Here is a 24226-nt window from a genome sequence, read left to right as displayed (position 1 = left end):
CAAAAGGCAACAAACACCCTCTCGGTAATGTGGAATCGACTCTAATACTATAGTATTGGACATTTATATTCCCTTGTGGAAATAGCTCAGTACGAATCACATGGCTCAGATAAGGGCGCAGCATTTTAGAGGCACATTGGATCAAGGTATCTCTATTCTTAGTTGCTTGAACACAAAGAAGTCCAACGAATTATGCCAACATCGTATGAACGGTATGTTCAAAATCTATAATACCCATAGGCAATGTGCAGGTGCCACCTGATGAGGCTTGTGTGAAGTGCAGCGAAAACGAACTGACCTTGGTCAACTTAGGAGTAAAGAATTAACGGCACTTTCGCATCATAAATGCGAATTTGGTCATTATTTGCAAAATTGGTATCAGTGAATGTCCCACTTGCCACGAATTACATATGCTACATGTCTTATTATGGAACCAGAGGAGTTAAAGAATTTCCTTATTGAGTGAGCAAAGTCTTAATCTGCATCATATTTATATCTCAGTCTCAAATCCCGCCCTGAATGCATCTCTTTCTCTAGTTGTCCTCTATTCGACAAAAAAAATGATATAGTTTTTTATTGGTCAGAAATTACCCGCAATGGTAGCCTTTCTAGCGCTGAATTATGCAGAGTTTACAGGTTTCAGATAATACACAACATATACATATTTTATCCACACTTGCACTTTGTGGAACTGTCGCAAGGGTCTGGGCGGCTGCCATACGGCGCTAGTCTCTACCAGACTAACTACGCCAGGGTTTCACTTGCAGGCTCCGTTAAACGGACGAAATGTGATCTTCGCTGTGGACTGACTCTACTGACTAATTATTCCTTTTTCTGCCGAATTCTACGATTCATACGCCCGTAAGAGGGCCTGGTGGAGGCTAATTCGGCGCCACCAGGTGACCTCAATACGACCTTCCCCAACCGTAGTCAGGTACCTATTTACACTTAGTTGGAGTGAGTAAAGACGTGTAAAGTGTATTTCCCAAGGGCAAAAGATCGATGACATGACAAGATTCGAACCCGGGACCACTTGGTTGTAAGCCGAACGCTCTGCTGTTGCGCCACACGACCCCACTTCGCCCTTGTAGTTCAAGATCAGGCGTTTTGGGAGACCGAATGTACAGCACTTGTTTCAGACAGAGCAATCTAACTATTATCTGTCACACAATGACACAAAAAATGAAGACCAGTATCTATCAAACAAAAATATCAAGACCATAGCATGTCCAAGACGAAAGATGAAAAAAAAAGAAGTTCCCAAAGACCTACATGTATGTACTCACGTACACAATATAATCACAATTTATCAAGACGTTGTTTTGAATTAATGCTGACCACAAATATGATGAAACACAAATTACTGAACAGACACACAAACGGACAGACAGACCCCCCCGAAAAGACCTACATTTTTATGGAGGTAAAACATAACACATTGCAACGAATTTGGGGCACCACCTGCTAAAGTATTGTAACTGTCATTAAAGCATTAACTAAATATTACTCAGACGATCTTTTTAAAAATGAAAATGTTAGCATTGGAAACCAACGATCACGATGACCTCAGTTTCCGGTCACACACAGAGCACCTTCTTGTAAAATAAACCTCTCTCCCTAGTATTTCCTTATTCCGGTTTCCGAACACCGGATGTGCATTTACTTCTGTAATAGAGGTGTGGTATTTCCACTAAATCCGGATCCGTTTAGCAGTAGAGCATGGTGTCCCTGCTTGTCAGTCTACAAATTAAAGTACACAATTTCTAAGGAGTGGCGAGGGGGGAGTTTCACTGTGTACGTCACTGTAAAGCCCCCCTCTCACTGGATCCGCGGCACGCTGGCGGCGTCGCTGCGGCGATCGAATTGACAAAGCACTCAACGGATTTCATCGACGAGAAACAGATATTTTCAAGCTCTGTGTGTTTTGTTGTCTTTTTGGTCATACCTGTACGTTTTGAATGATATTCCCACTATTTAAAGTCAAAGATAACACAAATCCAGTTTAGGACGCAGCGACGCCGCCATCCTGCCGCGGGTCCAGTGAGAGGGGGCTTTAGAGTGAACGACCCAGGGTAGCCTTACATCTAGATATGGTGCCATGTTTGTAATAGGTCTACATACTTGACTCTGTTTATCTTTTTATGAGGACTTTGTGTGTACGTAACATATTTATACTGTTTGGAAATAGGAAGGGCCTGGAAGGGGGTGGGGGGCAACGTTGCAACGCATGTGAAAATAGCTAACGTAACGTGACCAATTAACGTCCGATTTATTCAAAACGTATTTATCTTAAAACCGCGCGGACAGAGCCAAATTTCAAACCGATGGGCAGAAATATCAGCTCTTCTAACAAGAAAACGCATGGTCTGTAAGTTTTTCTCCGCCCTTTTACGCCGTGCGAGCATTTATACTGAGGTATATGGTGTAGAATTGTTCTAGGGTAACCCATTATCGTCCACTTCTGAATCTTTTCCCTTCTAGCGCTATGCTTGAAGAACATAGACCAGAAAAAAATTCACAGTAACTGTCCAAAGTAGTCTGCAGACAAATGATAGTACAATCACTATGTCTGTCCGGCCACTTGCTTAACGCGATGGAAAAAAACAATATTTATCTGTAAATTTCCCCCACATGCGCGGCACGTGGCGTTCACGTGGTAAACGCATGGCCATTATGGTTTGCTGTGCAAAAATTAAAGAGATGGCTAAGGATCATACTTATGGTGTTCTTTAGTGCTCATGAGAACAGGCTTTGGCATAATACACCGCGCCATTTGGACATGGGCCAAACCGGACGTAAATAGGTTCTGCACGTAAATAGGTCATGTTACGTTACCTTGTGGAAAATTGCACCATGGCCCCTTCACTAAAAGCATCGAAATGCTTCATATATAAATCACACCCTTTCAATTTATGTTGATAATACAGTTGCTTAAAACACATCGCCCTTATAATATTTACTTTTACTGGGTAGGGTGGCGCGTCCGAGATAAAACTGCAAGTGGAATGGTTGTTTCCTATTCTTCAGTCATAACGTATATGTATAGGGTGTGTGGAGTTCAAGAAAGTGGAACTGTTACACATCGTCAAAGTATGTGAGGGCGTGTGTACGTTATTGAGTTCCTAGATACCAGAGGAGGGGTAATATGGCCTTATAAACTTTTGCGCTTTTTTTTGTTTTTTGTTTTGCTTGTTTGTGTTTATCTTGTAGTTTTCCCGCCTCGCGCCTGCGCACTAGGTACCAGGGGCCAAGACCCCGGATGTAGTTTTCGAGTCTGCACAGATTGTTCTAAGTTTCTGTCAATACAACACGTGAGTTCAGTAGACGTGTGTGAGTGTGATCTTTACACAGTTTAACAGTTTGAACCTTTGTTTATTCATGATAAGCTCAAATCGGCACGCAGGCCGCTTTTCATTGAGGTCATGAGGGGAGAGGGAAGGGTTTCTTAGTTTAGAAAGAGTTTTGACTTCATTCATTGCCATAAATATGTTTCGTCAGAATCTTTGTTTCCTGTGGTCGTTTTTAAGAGATATACCACTGAGTATCTTCATACACATACATAGGAAAATATCATACAGAGTATACTTATACAGCAACAAAAGAAATCTGTGAGTGATATCAACATCATAATTTTATATAATGGTGTTTTCTTTATGGTATCATGGTGGATGTAAAAAAAAAAACACTGCACATCTTAGAAAGCACGCTGCAGATCCCTTCCATGTAAACAGTCTTTGTCTTACCTAATAATTTCTTTAATCCAGTTGCTCGGTGGATATTACGTTTATTTATAAGTATTTGCTATCAATTGGGTTGGGTGCCACGTCCAAGAATCCCGGTTACGAGTAGAACAGGGTGTTGGTTGTTTAACATGCTACTCAGACATGAAGTGCGTATTTCCTACTCCAGGACGATAAAATCACATATGATTCATTTGTTCGTTTACCTTTTCGTTCGTTCACCTTTGAGCCAAAAGTGAGATGTAAAGGCTGTAGAGTAATAGTACCAGATTCTTTCATATATTCATTCATTCATTACTGTGACCGTTAATCCTAAAGCTGGCAAATGAAAACACTCCCTGGTTGAGGTGCTATAACACCTGTTTCAGGCTGTTTGTCTTGTCAATTGCAATCAATCAATCAATCGATCGAGCGAGCGAACAATTTCATCAATTCATTCTACCATTCATTAATTTCTTTCACTGATGCACCAAAAGAAGGTTGAAGTTAACTTATGCATAGTAACAACACTTTTTTGTTAGTTTGTTTTGTTTTGTTTTATTAGTCCATTCCATTCTTCAATCCCTGCATTATCTCATCCATCTACCTGCTAGTATCTCGGCTAAGCGTAACACAATTTAATCTGCCCTATGCCCCCCTCCCCCATTAAACTAATTACAGCTGTTTGTTCTGGCTGCCGTCAGATGAGAAGTATGACCTTTCGACGTCCCTTTCTTCCCGCCAGACGGACCGCGTCAGAACATATATGTACGTGCTGATTATATTTGATTTAGCCCAATAAACACGTCCCTACCCCCGCAAATACAACCACGCAAAGGTGTGGACTAAAAACAACACACACAGATTAGAAAAATTGTCTTCTTATCATTTTTTAACGATAAATCTTTGTGATTTGGGTCAATAATGTATAATGCTAGGAAATATAATTGAAATGTATCAACGTTTAGATATTTTGCTAAATCTACCTTCATTTAAAGTGTGATAAATACGACTGATACAAGAGGGCGGGGCTCACAATGGATTGTTTGTTACGTCAATACGCGGTGATATATTTGTGTCTTTATCGTTTGTACGCATTTATAACCTCTATTCAGACCTTATCGCGGTCGTTCCTTTATCATTCGTCATGTCCTAATGCGCAACGTGATAAAAAAATTGCTAAGCTTCCACGAAACACACGGACAAAACCAACGTGGCGTTTTAAATTTTATGACCTAAATTTTTAGACAGTGAGTCTAGGGTTGGCTGTCGTCAGAGGTAGACGAAGTGACGTGTTTGTCTATTGTTCTGGGCGAACCTCTCCTACCAAAGGCCGCGCCTTTTCAAGAGGTCTGACGTGAGTTGGCTCAAACAAACACCCGGTCAAAAGGTGGATATAAACGGGACCGAGAGTCACGCCCTGCCACCAGAAGTCACCACACTACCGAGAGGAAAAACAACTTCGCACCTTCTCTTCAAATTCTCGTGCTTGAAACGGTCTTCAGCGATGGCTTCCAGAACTTTTCTACTTTGCACGTTTTCTCTCCTCGTAGCAGGTACGTGTTTTTAGCTTCATTTCGTTGATTCTCGGTTTAAAATGTACAAAACACCTTTTTTTCTGACCCCTCTGGGCATAAACTAATTTATTTTAGGACTTGTGTTTCCTAACGAGGGACCGTATAGTCACTACGTATGTTGTTAATATCTACGCATTATAATCATACACCAATTGACTGTATAAGAAGGGGAAAGGGATATCGCAATGTATAAGTGCGTCGGATATAGTTTTCTATAGTTAAAAACGAAGTTTTCCATGGTTAAAACGAAGCTTTCTAGGGTTAAAAGTGAAGCTTTCAATGGTTAAAAATGACCCTATTTGTCGAAGAAAAACCCCTAGATTTCCCAGCTAGCTATCAATAAACAGTTAAATGTGACGTGGGGTAGGACATTCTTCACGACATACAAACAAACAGTCAGAAGTAAATTCTAATCGTAGTGACAGGTACTGGCACGAGAAACATGTTCTACATGAAAGTAAGATGTACCAAAGAGTTGTTATGACATTCTGTCAAATGGTTAATCTTATCATAGACGACGTCGACTGGGCTTTCAACTGGAATAAGAAGTCACTACCAGACACCTATCTCTTGTGACCTGAAAAGTTTAGAATTAGCAAAAGAAGTCAGAAGACTTGGCCAGCCGCAAAGTTACAAAAGTCTGTCGGGAATTGCCTTTTTTTCGAACTGCTAAGTCTATGGCGGGCAGTTCCTCTTGCAAATCACCCAACCTTTTATGAACTTCCTCTTAGCTCTTCCTTATATGTGTTTAAACTTGTGTTGATATTTGTTGGTAATTCTGTTTTGTGTTAAAACACGTTAACAATGTCAATAGCCTAGATATGCTTTCTTGCGTGTTTAAGATACTCTAACAGCTACGAAGTCTTAGAAGATATGAACAAACACTAAAATCAGTGCTAGAACTAGAAGAAAAGAAATTTGTACAACAGTCGAATCTTCCGAATGGAAAGACAAGTATTTACAACTGTTTATCAAACGTTACATAACATTGTGTTAGATATGTCGAGAAAAAAATAACAGAGAATCAGAGTTTTGTTTACTTTTTGATTTTTTGTTACTATGCTTCGGACCAGGCACGAATTTTGACACAGATCATGACGGATTCATAAACTCTTTATTTATCGTAACTATATTTACGCAAAGGCTAACTACGCATGAACAAGCGTGGGTATGTGGAGGGAATACATAGCATCCATCCACATCGTTGCCCTTCCTAGCCTCCACCAGGCCATCTCTTACTAGGGGGGTTAAAGGCAACCTAAGCAATATTAGGGCGCTGAAAGTCATATATTCGAAATCAATTATTTTCTGATTTCTATCCATAGTAAGTTTAGATAACACTATCCCATTGTATATCGACCATCATGGAGCAAAAATGTGATGTCGTTGTGTGGTGGTAACTCATTGAAAATCTGAGCACTTGGAGGCCAGCCATCATTTCAAATCTTCCGAACATGCACGATTCTGACCGATAAGTCCCGAACGCATCCGAAGAAATAATCACGTGGTCATGGCTCAATGTCCTTGGGCATTGTGACGTCACGCGACCGGAAGTTACCGAAAATTGTCGACAGGAAACCGTTACGGCTGGATTCTGGGCTGATTTTGGGGGGGGGACCCAATAAATAAGATACTCCTTTTGTGGCTTGCTTCTGTGCTATCTTTAAACGCCCAAAGTCTGAAATAATGATGCAGATGTGCTAAAATGGGGAAGCAAACGTCAGTTTCAACCTCACAAAACAGAATTGTTTTCCCCAGAATATTTCAAGTTTTAACCTCCCTGAAATCGCTTAGGGCACCTTTAAGAGATCGTAAAATTCGAAAAAAAAAGGAACCATGGCCAGGAGAGTCAGTCCACGGTAAGGTTAATATTCCCTCTCTGGAGCCGCCGGTCAACCGCTTTGGTAGCAAAACTCCCTTGGCAAATTATTCTCCACATCTTTAATAACTTGATTAATGAAGACCTTTATTGTACACACATAATATAACCACTGGGTTCAGTTCAGGTCACAACAGAAAACGTCACAGTTTGCAAATACATATACAATGAGAAGCTAGCATTAGTCTTATAATTACGTGACCTCTTCTCGCTTCTTAAAATGGTGTAAATATAGGTACAGATATATTTAATAATCAAGGGTTTGTTTAAAGCAATTAGAAGCTATTAGTAGTCAGTGTGGTGGAGACTAACCCTTTCAAATGTTTGTCTAGGAAGCGCCGCCATGGTCCTCCGTGAGGAACTGCTGGCGGTTGCGGACTGCTACAAGATAGGATGTCCCCGTATCTACGACCCGGTCTGCGGCAGTGACGGCAAGACCTATTCGAGCCCCTGCCGCTTCAGACAGGCAGCCTGCATCCTCAGGTAAGACATTCCTTCATCGTTTCTTAAATGGATGGTGGCAAATATTAAGCAAGTACATTTGCTGCTTCAGAAGCAGGGTATACTTAAACAGGGAAGGGCTGCTAGCCCCCCCCCCCTTTATTTTTAACGTGCTCGACCCACCTCTTCGAACACGAGACCCCTTCCAAAAGATGGGTGCAGCCCCAACCGAGATGCCCCACCCAGGTACCGGGGCCTCCAAATTCCAGTTACTAATTGGAAACAGGAACCCAATTAAAAGGCAGCTACTAGTCTAGCTATAGGGACATTACCCAGAGATCTTTATTGACACAACAAAAGCACAGCGACTTTCGTAAGGTCTACTACATACATACATACAAACGAATAAGTGCATTACCTAAGGTAAGAAATAACCACCCTCCTAAAAGCAGACCCCCTATCGCTCGATTCGTTGGCTCGCTCGCGTAGGGGCCCTGTCCCTTAGCCCCGATAGACAAGGTTCTGGTGACGTTATTGACAGTTGCTCATGAATAATTAATGAGCTATCCTTATTTGGCACAATTTGGCGATTGATTTGTTCTGAACCTAAAGTAACGATGTGAGACATAACCTGATTGGTTGATGGCTTTCCAGCGTCCTTTGCGCTTTTGCTTTCTATATATGATCTGGATGATGTTAAGCAAACCCTCTGATTGGCTGAAGCTACTTTGGTGGCGACGGCGCCAGAACCGTGTCTACTGGGGCTAAAGAGCAGGGCCCCTATCGCTCGATTCGTTGGCTCGCTCGCGTAGGGGCCCTGCTCTTTAGCCCCGGTAGACACGGTTCTGGCGCCGTCGCCACCAAAGCAGCTTTTAGGAGGATGGAAATAACAAAAATATAGAATTCATTGTTTGATGTACCATACTTTGTGTGTTGAATTATTTGTTAAACCTTCCTGGCCACTTAGATGTCATAATTCAATCAACTAACCCCCACTATTTCTTCGCACGCTCGCATCAGTTTTGAAGTACCCAGATGATGTCACCCATATAATCAAACCAGTAAGGCCTCACATTTCGTGGACTATTCCTTGGCAACATTGGTCTTGTGTTGCTTTGTTGTCCACTGCCAATAACCAAAGGTTCAACCAAGAATGTTTATTAAGCACTCAACAACTACGTTTAATCTGTCGTGGTACGATAAATTAACCTTCTTCGGGTCATGGCGAGTTCGAAAATGTTTGCACAGTCAGGGTTGGTCGTGTTCGTGTGTGCTACCACGTATACTTGTTAAAAATGGCAGGAAGTTGATTTTGAATGTGATGTTTAACGAGAAAGCGTGTGTGGCTTCCAGCCTACGTGTTTTAAACAAACACCCCCTTGAACCTTGAACGTGGACATCGAGCCAACACAGGGAACAATGGTTTCTTCTTCTCCACTCAGCCTTGCACCCCTCCCCCTCTGTGAGCCCTCTTCCTCCAAATTACTCAAGCACAGTGCTCAGCTCCCAAAAGCTTTGCTCCTTTTTTATGAATGTTCTTTTTTTAATGTGTGCTGATGTTTTGACAATTTCATGAAAATGTGCGTACCATTTTACAATACCTTTACGGATCGGCCTTCTGCAATATATCTATTGGCATCTGGGCCTGTATTGGCATTGAGCAGGACGTAGTGAGGCTGAAGAAAAATGATCGACGAGTTGTTGGAACTTTAATTTCGTGTTTGTTTTATTTCCAATGAAAAAAGGCTTCAAACGCAGTGCCGACGGAACTGGTTTGTGCAGAATCCACCAAACCAACTATCTTTCCTGCGCGATGATTGGCTCAGCCATAATGAAGTTAAATAACTTTTATATTAGGCAAGGGCAGGTTAGTGCAGTGAACGGATTCATCCGCGTAGCCTGGTCGAGCGGTAGGATCCACTTTGATAGGATTGAAGATTTAGGGTGGACAGGTAAAGGGGAGAAATAATATAGCCAAAGAACACACGACCACCCACCCCGCCCACTTGTCTGTACCAGAGTGCAAAATCAGTAGTATTAGTGGATCAACGCGCGATTTCAGGCACTTCCCCATACCTTCATATGGATGAGCCGATCATTGCGCAGAAAGAATAGGTAAATTGTCGTGGCCAAAACTACCTTATCAACACATAGTGCAGCGGGGAGAAGTTTGCGCTTAACAAACAAAAAACCAAGTGAATGTTCACAATTTGACGTAAAACCTATATTGTTTTTGTAGTCGTCCATGTTTGGTCGTCCATGTTTGATTTTAAGGTCATGCAGCTGCCATTTTGTTTCCGGTTGGGGTCAATGGGCATGATTTGTAACATTCATTTACACAGAGGTTGAGTATAACATTACAATGCATTGTCGAAAGTTTAAGACTGCTGCTCAAAAGATTGTATCATCTTTCTGTTAAGTTAGTTAAAATCCTCCCACACCATAATTAGGTGTATAGGGCGGCGGAGCCCATCCCCGTTTCATAGCCCTGGCCACACTGTGGTGCAATCACTGCAGCAGGGGGCTGGTCCACTGCAGCTGGCAGTGGAGTGTGTTTAACTTCCATACTGTTTCAGAAGTATGTACCATTTTTATAAAGTATTTGGTATGACCCAATGACCCTCTTGTCCAGAGGTGTCCTACCCGGGAGTTAAACTCGGGCCTTCTGGTTCCAAGTAATTTGAACCAGATGTGGTAAGTAACAGAAGCGCAGACCACTACACCACAGGGACACCCCATCTTTCTGTTAAGGTTTGATTAAATTATGACAGTCATTACTCTAAACCAATATATTTTCTTACAGTGAAACCGATCCAAAAGCACCGGAGCTTACCACAGTTCATAAGGGAGACTGCAATCCTGAGCCAGCCCCTGCAATTGAGCAACAACAGGCCGACACCGATGACGTCAACACCTGTTACCAGACATTCTGTACCTTTATCTACATGCCGGTTTGCGGCAGCGACGGCAAAACTTACCCCAACGACTGTGTGTTCAAACAGGCGGTGTGTGCCCTCAGGTAGGGACAATCTTTCAGTACAGAATTAGAAAAGCCCACAATAGACATTGAGTCAAAAGGAGCTATATTTTTGCTCCCCACAAAAAGAAGGCCAAACTCATAGGGATGTTATCCATAGAATGTTTGCCTATTGCCTCTGCACTTTCACTGTAGCAACATTTCAGTAAGGGACGGTTTCGCACCAGACTCACACATACTTAAAACAGGTTGGTTTAGCCACACATCACTAATACCACAAGGTTCTCTTGGTGGGTCAACCTAAGGGTCACCATTTGAACTGGTGTGGTTGTCTAATGTTATTTTCTCGGGTGGTAAAAACGAACATTTCTTTAAATACATTAAACCGTTGATCATTATTTATAAATGTCGCTATGCATATGATAACACTCACTGCGAAAACGATTTCACAGATTTCGTGTTAAATAAAGAAGTCCAAGCATTCACGTTTAAGTGACATTATAGAGTACTAGAAGTACGCCGGCTTGTTGTGGCCTTAATTAATGAAAGCTTAAAAACATACACAGTCAGTTAGAAATTAGAAAACTGCATTTTCAGAATTTCGTTGTGAATATTCGTCAGTGGTTGCCCATGCATGTTTGGGAGGAACTCCCTTTTTCATTCTTTCAGAAAACTTCTTTCTTATAGACTGTCCTTAATTATAATCATAATCATCTACTGGTTTCTGCATGTACAGACTTTGAAACATCCTGTAACTGCATTCAGGCTTTCTTCACCTTCTTCCACTCTTTCTTAGGGCCCGAAATCAGATTTTGAAAGTCAATTTATTTAGTCATTTCTTTACATGATTTTTTCAAACAGCACGTACTATCACAATGTATAGCGACTTCCATGATGCAAAAATATGACGTCGCTGTGATGTGAGAACTCACCTGGGCTTTTGTAGGCTCGCGAAACTAAGGGAATCATCGTACGGCACGTTTTTGCGCGGTTTTGAAATATTCAATTATATATGTGCTAAAAATGTTAGTAAATGTCACTACCATAAAGATTTAAACATTTTCTTATTTCTAAATTTTGGGCCCTAATATTGCTTTGGTTGCCTTTCGTCACTTTGAACCCTTTTTCCTACAGTGCGGCAGATGCTTCAGCCGAACTTACAGTAGTAAGCCAGGGTCAGTGTCCGGAAACCGAAGACGACAAAAGCGCCAAGGCTAAGAAAGAGGAGCAGCAACAACAACAGGATGAGGTGATGGATATTACGACATGCTACTCCATTGCATGTCCCCGGATGTACGCCCCGGTTTGCGGCACTGACGGAAAGACCTACTCAAACATCTGTGTGTTGGCGAAGGCAGCCTGTGTGGTCAGGTATGAGTGCTGAATTTTAAATTAATCTTAGGTATGGAATCCTCCTGAGAAATAGACAAGAAGATGTCATATATTTGAAAAAAAAAGGATTCGAAATACGTGTTTCTGACAGGTTTAGAAATATGAAAATCAAACAAGTACAGTACCATATTCATCCGTCTTCCAAATCCTATATTCAATATCCTATATTGTCTAACATTACCTCAAACGTGGAAGAAGTTTATGTCTTTTGAATACATGCTAATCCTTCGGCCTTCTTAAAGGAGCCCAAAGTAATTTCAGAAAGTTAAAACTGGAAACATTCAGGATATGGCAATTTGTCTGAAATCAACATTTACTTGCTCATATTAGCACATTTGTATCATGATTTCATACTTAAGGCGTTTAAAAACAGCACAGAAACAAGCTGCACGAGGAGTCCTTTATATATTGGGACCACCAAAAAATCAGCGCCCAGATTTTCCATATGTTCCCACCACACAACGACATCACATCTTTGCTCCATGAAGGTCGATACGAAATGGTATAGTGTTGTTCTAGACCAGTATTGTCTTAACTAGACTAGAAAATTGAATGTACAAATTCGACTTCCGAACTGCTGAAACCGATTTGGGCTCCTTTAAAGACGAATGACCCACTACTTTGACCACGTGACCTTAGTGGGTCAATGGTGCCTGGAAGTCTGATTGTTACCGTTATTTTGCAGTGTGGAGGACCCAGCCGGACCAGAACTCAGCATCGACCACAAGGGCGCTTGTGGCTCTACTAACGAGGAACTCGTCCCACAACTTATCGAGACCAAGCCCAAGAAGGAGCAAAAAGAAGAAGAAGTTGCCAAGAAGGAAGAACAACAACAGCAACAGGAGGAGGTCGTGGATATCACGACATGCCAGACTATCGTATGTCCCCGGATGTACTTGCCGGTTTGCGGCAGTGATGGAAAGACATACCCGAACCTCTGCCTCTTGGCTAAGGCTGCGTGTATTGCTAGGTACGTCATGTTAGATATAGACAAAATGCAATTCTTACAGGTTTGCGTAGCAAAACCTTGTTGGATCCGTTGGCATGTGCGGTGGCTACCATCTTGAATTGTGACGTCACAGGGTCACCATACCATTTCATTGGGAGGGGTGTTTTTTGATCTCGCTAGCGTTCTCCTATGTTTAACAAATCGGCACACAACTATCACACATTCAACTCAAATGAAAAGAAAAATTCAATACCAAATCATACATATAAGGAGACCCCGTACTCGCTTAACTAACATAGGAAACCTGAAGTATATGAAGCACAAATACTTAACTCCAGTTGCTCTTCTTATTGTATTCAAATCTACATGTAGTAAGAAAGAATGTAGCGTCATGGCGGTCAAAAGGTTTATGTCACTTCAACAGATGATTTGTTGCTACATAAAGGAAGTGGCTACTGACAGGATGATCCTATCAGCAGTGCAAATTGTTCAGGCTGCTGACAGATTTTTCTACTGCTGACAGGATCATCCTGTCAATAGCCCCAGGCCTACATAGATAATTACAGGTACGACAAGATCCCCCAAAGAAATGACAGCGTAAACCACACGAGGACGAGCTCACACTTAAACGACATTTTCTGTCCTAAAATCCTTCTTTTTTTTCTCTTACCTTTAACATTAAGGGTGAATTAACAATAAGCAACACGAGTTTGAAATACCTACTAATTGATATCAATGTGCATGAAATGTAAACTTAAGTTGGCTGTGTACCGTATAAAAATGGTTTTGTGTTTTATACAGTGTCGAGAACCCTGCCGGACCAGAACTCACCATTGACAGCAAGGGCGCGTGTGACTCCACTGGCGAACCCGAACCAGTTCCTCAGTTGATTGAGACCAAGCCCAAGAAAGAACAAAAAGAAGAAGAAGAAGTTGCCAAGAAAGAAGAACAGCAACAACAAGAAGAAGAAGAGGTTGTGGATATTGAGACGTGCAAGTCTATCGCATGTCCCCGGTTGTACTTGCCAGTTTGCGGCAGTGACGGGAAGACCTATCCGAACCTCTGTCTATTGGCCAAAGTAGCCTGTGTCGCCAGGTATGTCAAGCTAGTTAAACCTAGAGAGTATAGGCATTAATAAATGTTTTATTTGCAAGTTCTTGCCGGAGGGCTAATTGCAACATGAGACAATGCATAGAAAGGGTATACTGTACAGATAGTGCGAGTTAACAATGTTGACAAGTAGAACACATGGCTATTCTAAGAACTACTACGGAATACAATCTACACTTTTTTTTTAATGAGTGGGTTTTGAGAGGTTTTATTAGCTTCTAACACATTTGCCTCCTATTTTAGCCAAGTGATACGTATGTCACTCTAGCTTTAATTAGGCACGCAGTTAGATTTATGCCTAAAACTAGAGCTAGGATGAGTCTGTCGACAGTACAAAAATCTGCACTGCATGTGATCATTCTGTCAATACTTGAAAATTTGAATTATTGAATTTCAATTCATTTGGATCACAATTAGCTATTTACAAAATCTACTGTTCTTGTGGTCCTTGACGAATGATCTTGTCAATGATAAAATTGTTTGCGCTATTGACATGATCATCCTGTCAACAGTGCATGCTGTATATCAGCTAATGACAGGATCATCCTGTCAATAACAAATTTTTTCCCACTATTGACACGATCAATATGGCAAGCTCTTCTGTTACTGACAGGATGACCATGTCAATACTGACAATAGCTACTTCCAAAATTTATTGTGATGTCGTGTTTTACAGTGTCGAGAACCCGTCAGGACCCGAGCTCACCATTGACAGTAAGGGCGAGTGTGGTACCACAGATACCGTCCCACAGTTGATTGAGACGAAACCCAAAAAGGAACAAAACGAAGAAGAAAAGGATGAGGTTGCCAAGAAAGAAGAAAAGGAAGAAGTTGCCAAGATGGAAGAGCAACAGCAGCAGCAAGAAGAGGACCTTGATATTACGACGTGCAACTCCATCGCATGTCCTCGGCTGTACTTGCCGATTTGCGGCAGTGACGGGAAGACATACCCGAACTTCTGCCTCTTGGCTAAGGCAGCCTGTGTGGCCAAGTACGTCAGTCTTGATGAGTATATTCAGTCTGCTTGTTTGTTTCTGTTTTATTTAGCCAGGGTGGCCAAACTCAGTGCACTATACACTGCTTTGCAGTGGGGCCCTGGATAACACAATACAATCAGTACAAAACATAAGTCTAAAATACATATACACCGATACATACAAAATTTACAGAGCCATAATCCATACTCGTAGTCCATATTCCGTTCCTATCGTAAGGTGAGGTCAGAGGTCAGTTCATTTGTTTCAATATCCTCTTAAACGTTACACTGTTTGGAGCATTTTTCATTGAAAGTGGTAGCTTGTTCCATTCACCAACACCTCTGTGGCTGAACTTTCGCCTTCTACATTCCAGACGTGCCTGAGGCAGCTGCATAGATCGATTAAGACTGTGGCGTGTGGGATTGTTATGATATTTACTTGTGCAAAAGCATTTTTAACCATCTAGCGACAGCGTCCGGGTGTGAAATCACCAAAGAAGAAATGGCATCAAATAAAGTAAAATGTAAAGTTGACAATATTCAGAAATCCATCATACATGTGGCGTCGCGTGGCGCAAGTGGTAGAGCGCGCGGCCGTCAAACAATGGGACCCGGGATCTAATCCCAGGTTGTGCCCACTGAGAGACATGTCCGAACTTGCGCCCCGACGTTGTGCCCTTGGGAAAGGCACTTAACATGACTTTCCTCACTTCACTCAGGTGTAAATGAGTACCTAGCTCATCTAGGGTTAGGGACGTCCCTGGGATAGGACGTTAAATGGAGGTCCCGTGTTTGGGGAGAGCCACACCCTGCTCACGTAAAAGAACCCACCACACCTTTCGAAAAAGAGTAGGCGTATGCCCCGGTGTGCGATGGTCCAAATCCTTCTGTCTCGAGTTGGTGATTCATTACAAATCACCCGGATGGAGGCCTGGTGAACCTCCATCTCGTATCAGCCATTTACACCATTCACCCGGACGGGAGACCTGGCGCATCCCCGTATTGTATCAGCCTCCGAAAGGGTATGTCACCCCGCAAGGGGCGATATAACCCCGATGGTGCACGTCGCACGTCGACTGCCTACCTACCTAATCATACAGAATCAACTAAACGTTTTAACGCCAATTTCTTTAACGCCAATGAAGAAAAATGTAATGTACTTAACCTCCTTGGAGACCCGCATATAAAACAAAATTACTAGGGTTACTCACAGAATGATCCTCTCAAAACTGAATAAATCTACAGTCTATTAAAAGGATGATTCTCTCAATAGTGAAAAATTCGCACTGTTGACGGGATTACAGTCATAGTGCAAAAATTCTGTATTGGCAGGGCCAGGGGGATGTGACGATCTGGTCAATAGTCACTCCCCAAAAGCATTCGATCAAAACGTAATAAACTCTTGTCATGTTACGCCAAAAATATTTACTCAAGCAACTGGATAAGATTTTGAAAAGTCAGACGTTTCAGACAGTATCCACTGTCTTTCGTCAGTGACTAACGATAGGACTGAGAACACCAGGTTTTATACCAAAACTCTGAATAGATATGTTAATGAGGTTAAGACAATTTAGGATGTCTTGAAGTAGTCTTAAAAAAAGGTTAATTCAAGACAAAGTTTTATGCCAATAGTTCAATTAGCTACTGTTGTTTTAGTACAGTAAAACAGTAACTAAATGTTGCTTGTCCCGGGGTGGGGGGCAGTGCATTATCCCAGGTGCCTGACAGTTGAACGCGTAGACCCCCTTTCCTGTTGAGGGCGGGGTTGTACATCCTCTCATATATTGTCATGTTTTCCTTTCCAGTGAACTTACCATCGGCCATAAGGGTGCGTGTGACGAGGAACCCGCACAGGTCCCACAGTTGATTGCATCCAAGCCCAAGATGGAACAACAACAACAAGAACAGGAGGAGCCTGCTGTTACGACATGCTTCAAACCGGGCTGTCCCCGGATCTACATGCCAGTTTGCGGCAGTGACGGAAAGACTTACTCCAACACCTGTCTGTTTCAGCAAGCCGCATGCGCTAGCACGTAGGTGAAATATTTAACCCCCAGTGTATAATGATATACAGATAAACTTAAATATACTCACTCACTCACTCACTCACTCACTCACTCGCTCACTCACTCACATTTTGAGCAAAAACAAACTTCTGAACCGTCAGAAAACAATTTTTACCTTTGAAAGAGGAACTACAACGCCCATATTCTTTCTCTGACTGTTTCTTTTTTCTAGCATTAAAGCTTCTACAGCATTCATAGGCATTTCAGGCAAGTGAGAAGGGATGTTGCTAGTAAAACAAGCTGAAAGAAGGAACATAAATGCAGGACCAATTTAGAAAGACGATACAAATTATGAAACGTGTTTGGATTTAAAAGCGGCAAAAGAAGTTCTGCTTCTAGATTCTGTCATTGCATTAACAGAGGGAATATTTCTGACCCAATGTTATGTGTAAAGGGAAAACTATCCTCGTGACAAGCACTCTGCACTCATCTTTTGATAAACTCCATGGTGTGCTTGCAATACATTGACTAATGGCCTCTGTTGTGTTCCAGGATGGCGGATCCCTCCGCGCCTGAGCTGACGATCGTCAGTAAGGGAACATGTGATGATCAGGAGGGGCAACAGCAACGGAACAAACTACAGAAGGCCATCGGTAAGAAGGACTTCATTTAGGTACAGATACTTGAGATCTCAAAGCAGCTCGTCTTCAAAAATAACTTTTTGTAATCATGACAGCCTTCGAATGCTCCAGCGATTTTCAGTTTGACTTTCCAAGATTGTGAACTTAAAAAACTTGAGAAGGGTCACGTTTACTGTTACTACCACCAGCAATTGACGGGTGAAGTAACGATGGGGCATCATTCACCACCAAGGACAGGAATGTCCTTAGCAAGTTCTAGGTCTCTCAGCCTCCCATCTAAAGAACTGCTGTTTGCATCCTGGTGGCACGCCTTGTGTCAAATGACATCAACGTGCACTTGGCATTTTTAAAGCATTTCAGCAACGCCCAAAACTTCCAAATTCGCTCACTGACATTTTGTAGAGCCAAAACCAAACTTCTAAACCATCGGAAAACAATTTTTACCTTTGAAAGAGGAACTACAACGCCCATATTCTTTTTCTGACCGTTTCTTTTTTTCTAGCCTTAAGGCTTCTACAGTGTGCATAGGCATTACAAGCAAGTGAGAAAAAAAACAGCTGAAAGAAGGAACATAAATGCAGGTCCAGTTTAGAAAGACGATACAAATCATGTAACGTGTTTGGATTTAAAAGCGGCAAAAGAAGTTCTGCTTCTAGATTCTGTCATTGCAGTAATAAAGAGGGAATATTTCTGACCCAATGTCCCTTTCGTATAGGCCCTTTCCCCCATCTACTCTTCTCAGTAATAGATAAGATGTTAGAAGTTGTCATAAGTCCCTCCGACTATAGATTCACCAAACACTTTACTACTCTACTTGTTTTCCTGCTTGCTCCATATCAAACTAACGATCATATTTCTATACGCCAAATCAAAGTTACTCAAGCAACTGGATATGATTTTTGATTAATGATTTTCCAAAATCATATCCAGTTGCTTGAGTAACTGTTATTTGGCGTATCGTATTATCTGGATGTCTAACGTCCATCGACGAATCATATTTCTAATGTCCCATGTTTCCTAGATGACGTGGCCCACCTCTTACGCCAGATGGAAGAAGAAGAAGAGCCACGTCAGGAGCAGCAGCAGCAGACCGATGACCCTATCCTGGCGTGTCTGGAGCAGGTGTGCGGGAGGAAGTACCTACCGGTGTGCGCCAGCGACGGGAAGACTTACACCAACAGCTGCCTCATGGACCAAGCCAGCTGCGTTCTCAGGTAAGTCAAATCTGACCTAGATACCGAATCTGACTTCCTTTAAGAGACTCTTGAAGTAACGGAAATGAACAAAAAGAATAAACACGGACCATGAACCAGCTTTCGCCCTACTATATGTTGTATGTTGTAGCAATTGTATATTGTTGTACCATAAATATGTAATGATATATGTTGATAGAGTTATAAGGACGCAAATGACTGCGTATCTCTGTTATATTGTATCTGACCCTTACCTCTTCCCTCATGACCTCAATGAAAAGCGGCCTGCGTGCCGATTTGAGCTTATCATGAATAAACAAAGGTTCAAATGCATTTAACCTCCCTCTCACTGAACCCGCGGCACATTGGCGGCATCACTGCGTCCTAAACTGGATTTGTGTTGCCATTGACTTTATAATGGGACTATCATTCAAAATGTACAAGTATGACCAAAAAGACAACAAAACACACAAAGCTTAAATAGATCCATTCATTCATTCATTCATTCATCCGATTTTGTCGATGAAATTCCTTTAATTGCTTTGTAAATGCGATCGCCCGCAGCGACGCCGCCAGCGTGCCGCGGGTCTAACGAAAGGGGGGCTTTAGGATCCCTTTCCCCGCAATAGATTATTAATAAATATTCATACCAATGTTAAATAAACATTTCTTCGCGAAGAATACCGGGACCCTAGTACAGAATATAAAAACTGACGATATATATATATATTTCATTTTCAGTGCCATCCAGTCCGATGCCCCTGCGATCACCGCCGAGTACATTGGGGAGTGCGGTAACCCCTGGCCTGTGGAGTCATGAGCGCAGCAGAACGTAGCTGATGTTCGGTCAGCACTGTAGACTTGAGCGTTGTAAATCTTCAGCCTTAATTAATGTTTCTGTGTAGTTGTTGCGTCAAAGACGCTTCTGTTAAAGAACATTTTTTACTTTACCTAATTTTTACTTTTTAGCATTTTCTATGCTATTCAGGACGCAAAAAAATATGTAAAGAATGGAAGAACATCACCAGCAAGGCTATTAACAACAAGGAGGTTGAATATAGAGCCTTCTTCGAAAAAAACTAAACGAAGATGGCAGGGGTATCCTGTATCCAGAACAGCTAATGTTAGATTCCATTCATTTTGATCTGTGTAACTGTGTATCTGTGTTTTGTTCCGCATAAATAGACAAACTAAAACATTTTTCTGTGACATGTTTGTGTGGTTTATTTGTATGGGGTATGAAGTATATCCACCTTTATTATGGTCCATGTTATAGCCTGGTCCCAGTCTCTAGGGGTCGGCTTAGGGGAGTTTTACCGGGCCCAGTCTGATTTTGATTATTGAATAATTTCTGACAGCCTATCTACTTAGCTGCCATATAGAATTTCACTGCCACCCTACTTCCGTAATCTAATCCAAGGATGTAAATGTAACATGTGGTGCTATTTTAGCAACATTAACATATAGACTAACACGCATGCCTAAGAGTAAGACCTCAAGAGACTACCTGGCAGACTAAGAGAGCGTCTGTCCAGCTCAGGAATAAACCAGCTGAAAGTGCATACTGGAGTGGTGTTATTCATTGGAACCCTACCAAGAGGTAGAAGAACAGTCCACGACGAGACAGGACGTGTTACAGTAAATACACCCCGAGCAGACTAAGATGTCTGGGCGGGGCGGGGTCACTCCCAGCGCCGTAGAGATATTGAGGAGTCCCCGAGGGTATGGATTCCAGGCTATCCATGTTACGGCGCATCAAACAATAGGCTGATTATTTTTGCAGTTGAACAACATTTGCCGTGACCTATAATTAGAAATCCGATTTATTATAGATGGATTAACATCACATTCAGACGACTGTTCCCCTTTGTGACACTTTATTACCATTGGCTGTTGTGCCAGCCGGCCTGCAGTGTTAAGAACGCCTCCTTGTGGAAGACCCCATTACTGCCGCAGAGCATGCGTGTGGGACGCTTGCTATGCGCATGCGCCATTATGCAAAACGGTGACTGGTGGATCATCCGGGTACTCAAATCTGCAACAGAGTAAAAGAGAAGAAAATATTATTATATATTAGAGACAGACATGTATTTAAGATTTCTCTTCCTTGTATAATGTTTACATACAACGAAGACGTGCTTATGTCGCACGCACATGAGCCAACTGAGAGTTCTCTGGAATGAAGCATTGCTGTCAGCTAGGTTTTAAAAAAACCGGCTAGACTCTTCTCATGGAGCATTGTCGTAAAATAAACTACTCCAAGCCTGAGAATATTGACAGGATGATCATGGAAACTTCACTCTATTGACAGGATCATCCAATTTTCCACTGTTGACATGGTGATTTTTCTACTGCTGACGGGATCAGTGAATTTTTTCCACTGTTGACAGGATCATCCTGTCAATAGCCACTTCCCTAAACAAAACTGTCGCAAAAACACGGCACGACTTACGGCCAGATGCATGCGACGCTCTGGAAGGCGCAGGGGTTGTGGTACGTCACGCCGTTGCTGGCGCAGAACGGACCCTCCGTGCCGCTCATGTGACACTCGAAGACGTAGTCAAGACACCCCGCCTGGAACCAAGGCTCGTCTGTTAGGGCCTGCCGCTTCTGGTGGTAGTCCTGCGTCCGGGCCGAGTCTTATGGCGGAAATAAACAGATTTTGTCACTGTTTTAGGCTGTGTGATTATTGCATGGCCGACCCTTAAAAACTATTGTCTTTTTACCCTCCAAACATTGACTTGTCAGTTTTTGGTATTTCTATTATGGGGCATATTCAGCCATTTTTAGGCACAATTTTGATCTGGTCGTAGGCACCAACTTTATCAAAGTATGGCGTACCCACGCTGTGCCAATGCCATGTATCATTGCAACCGACATTAATCTGTACCCCTAATTCTGAATTTTCATTTCTCTTTTAATTTTATAGTTTCATCTGCCCATATATTAACAATGTGACGGGTTCCAAAAAAAGAGGCAACGTTTCTATAGCCAGAGGAAAAAACTCTTCACGTAAACACATCCCAGTGACGTATTTTCAAACACAGACCTGCTACATACACAAAGGACAAAGTTTAGACAGTTAACCTAACTGTTTTTAGTACTACTCACCGCATCTGCCGTCATGCTCAAACACAACAGGTGGGTCTTCTGGATACTGGTATCTGTCACCGAGATCATGGAAGAACGTGACATTAGAGGATGCTTTCTTTCAGTCACTCATTCATTTACGCCCTCACTCACTCAGTCACTCATTCACTCACTATCTCACTCACTCACTTATGGTGGTAACTCACTCTTCCTCATCCACTCACTCACTCGCTCATTCATACAATGCAAGAATAGGTAAATATCTAAACGAATACTTTATCATTAGAAAAAATACCGAAACCAATGATTAGCCCCATTCGATTATAGCACTATATCAAAAACGTATGCTAGCCCTTATTGTATTGTTTTAGTGATTAGGATGTTAAGTTTTATTCTATACTTCTATTTTGTATTATGTTTAAGAATTCTTGCCATACTTTGTACCGTGTACATTGTCGTGCAATAAAGTTATTCGTCTGTATATTCATTCATTCACTCACTCACTCACTCACTCACTCACTCACCATCTATCTATCTATCTATCTATCTATCTATCTATCTATCTATCTATCTATCTATCTATCTATCTATCTATCTATCTATCTATCTATCTATCTATCTATCTATCTATCTATATGTATTAATTTCGATACAATTGATCGAATTCTCTGTCAATCAAAATTGATAATGAGTTATCTTTTGCGTTCCGCCTCTGTGGCTTTGCCAAAAACAGATGACTCACGGCCAGATGCATGCGGCGGTCAGGAAGGCGCAGTGGTTGTGGTACGTCTGACCGTTACTTGCGCAGAAGGGTCCGTCCACGGTGATCCCGCAGCCCATGTGGTTGAGACAGCCGGCCTGATACCAGCCTTCCTCCGACAGCGACTGGCGCTTCGGCTTGGCAACGGACTTGGCCTGGCAGCCTGCAATTTGAGAGTCATTATAACAAGGGGTGCCTTATACAGGACAATCTTGTTCGTAGTAATTTCTTCGACTTAAGTGCAATATTTTTCCCAATTGCTGTCCAATTGCATCATACCCGTATAGTGAAGTATTTTGCAATTGCGGGTATAGTTTGCAATTAAATGGTCAATGGAGAAATTATACGGGTATACTTACTAGTAACGTTGGCATAACCCCCCCCCCCCCCCAAATGCTAAGTATGCCCATGCAATTGCTGAATATGACGATAGAATAGCTAATTGTAGAAATAGATATACTGAATTCGGACTGGCTTCGGTAAGATTGATAAGAATACAAAATATTATTATAATCAGTGGAATTGATAAAGATAAAGATGTAAGCTACGGACGACGGATACGAAAGATGAAGATGGACAATACTAAAAGTGACAAAATCCATAAAATGGTAGACGTATAGGAAAAAACAATATGTTGTAAAGTTGTGGTGTGATATTTCGCAGCCATATTGAAAATGAAGCCATATTGGAGTACAATAACAAGGCAATATCGACACATATAAAACAGATCATTTGTCCTATCGTAAAGGACAATAAACTCATAAAAGGATGTCAGTTTTGAAGTAAAACCCTCAAAGTTTATCCTACCTGCTGCCAGAAAGACAAGGATCATCACAAGTGAGACCGCCATGTTGTGGTGTTTCTCACTGAAATGTGTCGGGGTCACACGCCGGTGACGTCATCAAAATGTGTTGTTCCAAGCCCCGGAACAAACGATTGAACCCCACCGGTGGTGATATTTGTATTTTTAGCTGCTAAGATAAATTCGCTGAACTTTTCACCTGCCTGTCCATGATAATGCCCCAGTCACACTAAGATTCAAAAGACGACCGTTAAATACCTGGCGGGGCATCGATTTGAAAATTTGACTGTGACGTGACTTTAAAAACCCGCCCGAGCTTAAAATTAATTCTTCCCAGAGAGAAGCATGTTATATACTAGAGACTAAAAAAATTTGCGCAAAATAAAGTAGTCGATACAGTTGCCTACAATATCTTCGAATTCTGTCTAGCTACTTCATTTTTCCTTAAACTTTATGTCTAGCTTTTTTCCCACGATTTTGGGGGGTATATGGGCATTGTGTTTTATCTTTTTCAAGGTAGTGGCATCTGTCTAGAGTTTCTGTGTGTCCTTGAAAGTATTGACGGGGGGGGGGGGGGGGGCACAGTTTGTTGTTGGATTCGCCAGCTGTCGGAAGTCCCATACCGTTATTTTGATTCAACTGGGCTTGTTTGCTGATATTTATAAGTCTGTTACTATTGACCAACGTAACGCTGTTGGGACTTTTTAATGACAT

The 24226-nt window shown here is 42.0% G+C and overlaps 2 protein-coding genes across 2 annotated transcripts; one reads left to right on the top strand and one right to left on the bottom strand.

Annotated features, from left to right (window-relative positions):
* Nucleotides 1–5153: 5153 nt before the first annotated feature.
* LOC136424741 (ovoinhibitor-like) lies at nt 5154–19846 on the top strand. The gene is made up of 11 exons (XM_066413376.1): nt 5154–5275; nt 7508–7658; nt 10420–10635; nt 11728–11964; nt 12671–12955; nt 13736–14029; nt 14721–15035; nt 16826–17053; nt 17579–17679; nt 18689–18881; nt 19602–19846. Exons 1-11 carry the CDS (start codon nt 5227–5229, stop codon nt 19678–19680), a joined length of 2148 nt encoding a protein of 715 aa, XP_066269473.1. The 5' UTR covers nt 5154–5226; the 3' UTR covers nt 19681–19846.
* A 1438-nt stretch (nt 19847–21284) lies between these two features.
* On the bottom strand, nt 21285–23650 carry LOC136424773 (follistatin-like). Its single transcript, XM_066413427.1, has 4 exons — nt 23518–23650; nt 22693–22873; nt 21972–22024; nt 21285–21499 (listed from the first exon to the last, which is right to left on the bottom strand). Exons 1-4 carry the CDS (start codon nt 23558–23560, stop codon nt 21309–21311), a joined length of 468 nt encoding a protein of 155 aa, XP_066269524.1. The 5' UTR covers nt 23561–23650; the 3' UTR covers nt 21285–21308.
* Nucleotides 23651–24226: the final 576 nt, after the last annotated feature.

Source organism: Branchiostoma lanceolatum, chromosome 18 (genome assembly GCF_035083965.1).
Source record: "Branchiostoma lanceolatum isolate klBraLanc5 chromosome 18, klBraLanc5.hap2, whole genome shotgun sequence".
NCBI classification, from domain to species: domain Eukaryota; kingdom Metazoa; phylum Chordata; class Leptocardii; order Amphioxiformes; family Branchiostomatidae; genus Branchiostoma; species Branchiostoma lanceolatum.
The sequence above is the reverse complement of the archived record's forward strand: the minus strand, read 5'-3'. Positions and strand labels throughout refer to the sequence as shown.

Bases quoted from the DNA above. Each gene is read 5' to 3' on its own strand.
- LOC136424741 (XM_066413376.1), top strand. From the start codon at position 5,227: ATGGCTTCCAGAACTTTTCTACTTTGCACGTTTTCTCTCCTCGTAGCA. The intron at 17,054-17,578 runs GTAGGTGAAATA...GTTGTGTTCCAG, and splicing joins CAAGCCGCATGCGCTAGCAC to GATGGCGGATCCCTCCGCGC. The intron at 17,680-18,688 runs GTAAGAAGGACT...CATGTTTCCTAG, and splicing joins CAAACTACAGAAGGCCATCG to ATGACGTGGCCCACCTCTTA.
- LOC136424773 (XM_066413427.1), bottom strand. From the start codon at position 23,560: ATGGCGGTCTCACTTGTGATGATCCTTGTCTTTCTGGCAGCAG. The intron at 22,874-23,517 runs GTAGGATAAACT...CTCAAATTGCAG, and splicing joins CCTTGTCTTTCTGGCAGCAG to GCTGCCAGGCCAAGTCCGTT. The intron at 21,500-21,971 runs GTGAGTAGTACT...TTCCGCCATAAG, and splicing joins TGAGCATGACGGCAGATGCG to ACTCGGCCCGGACGCAGGAC.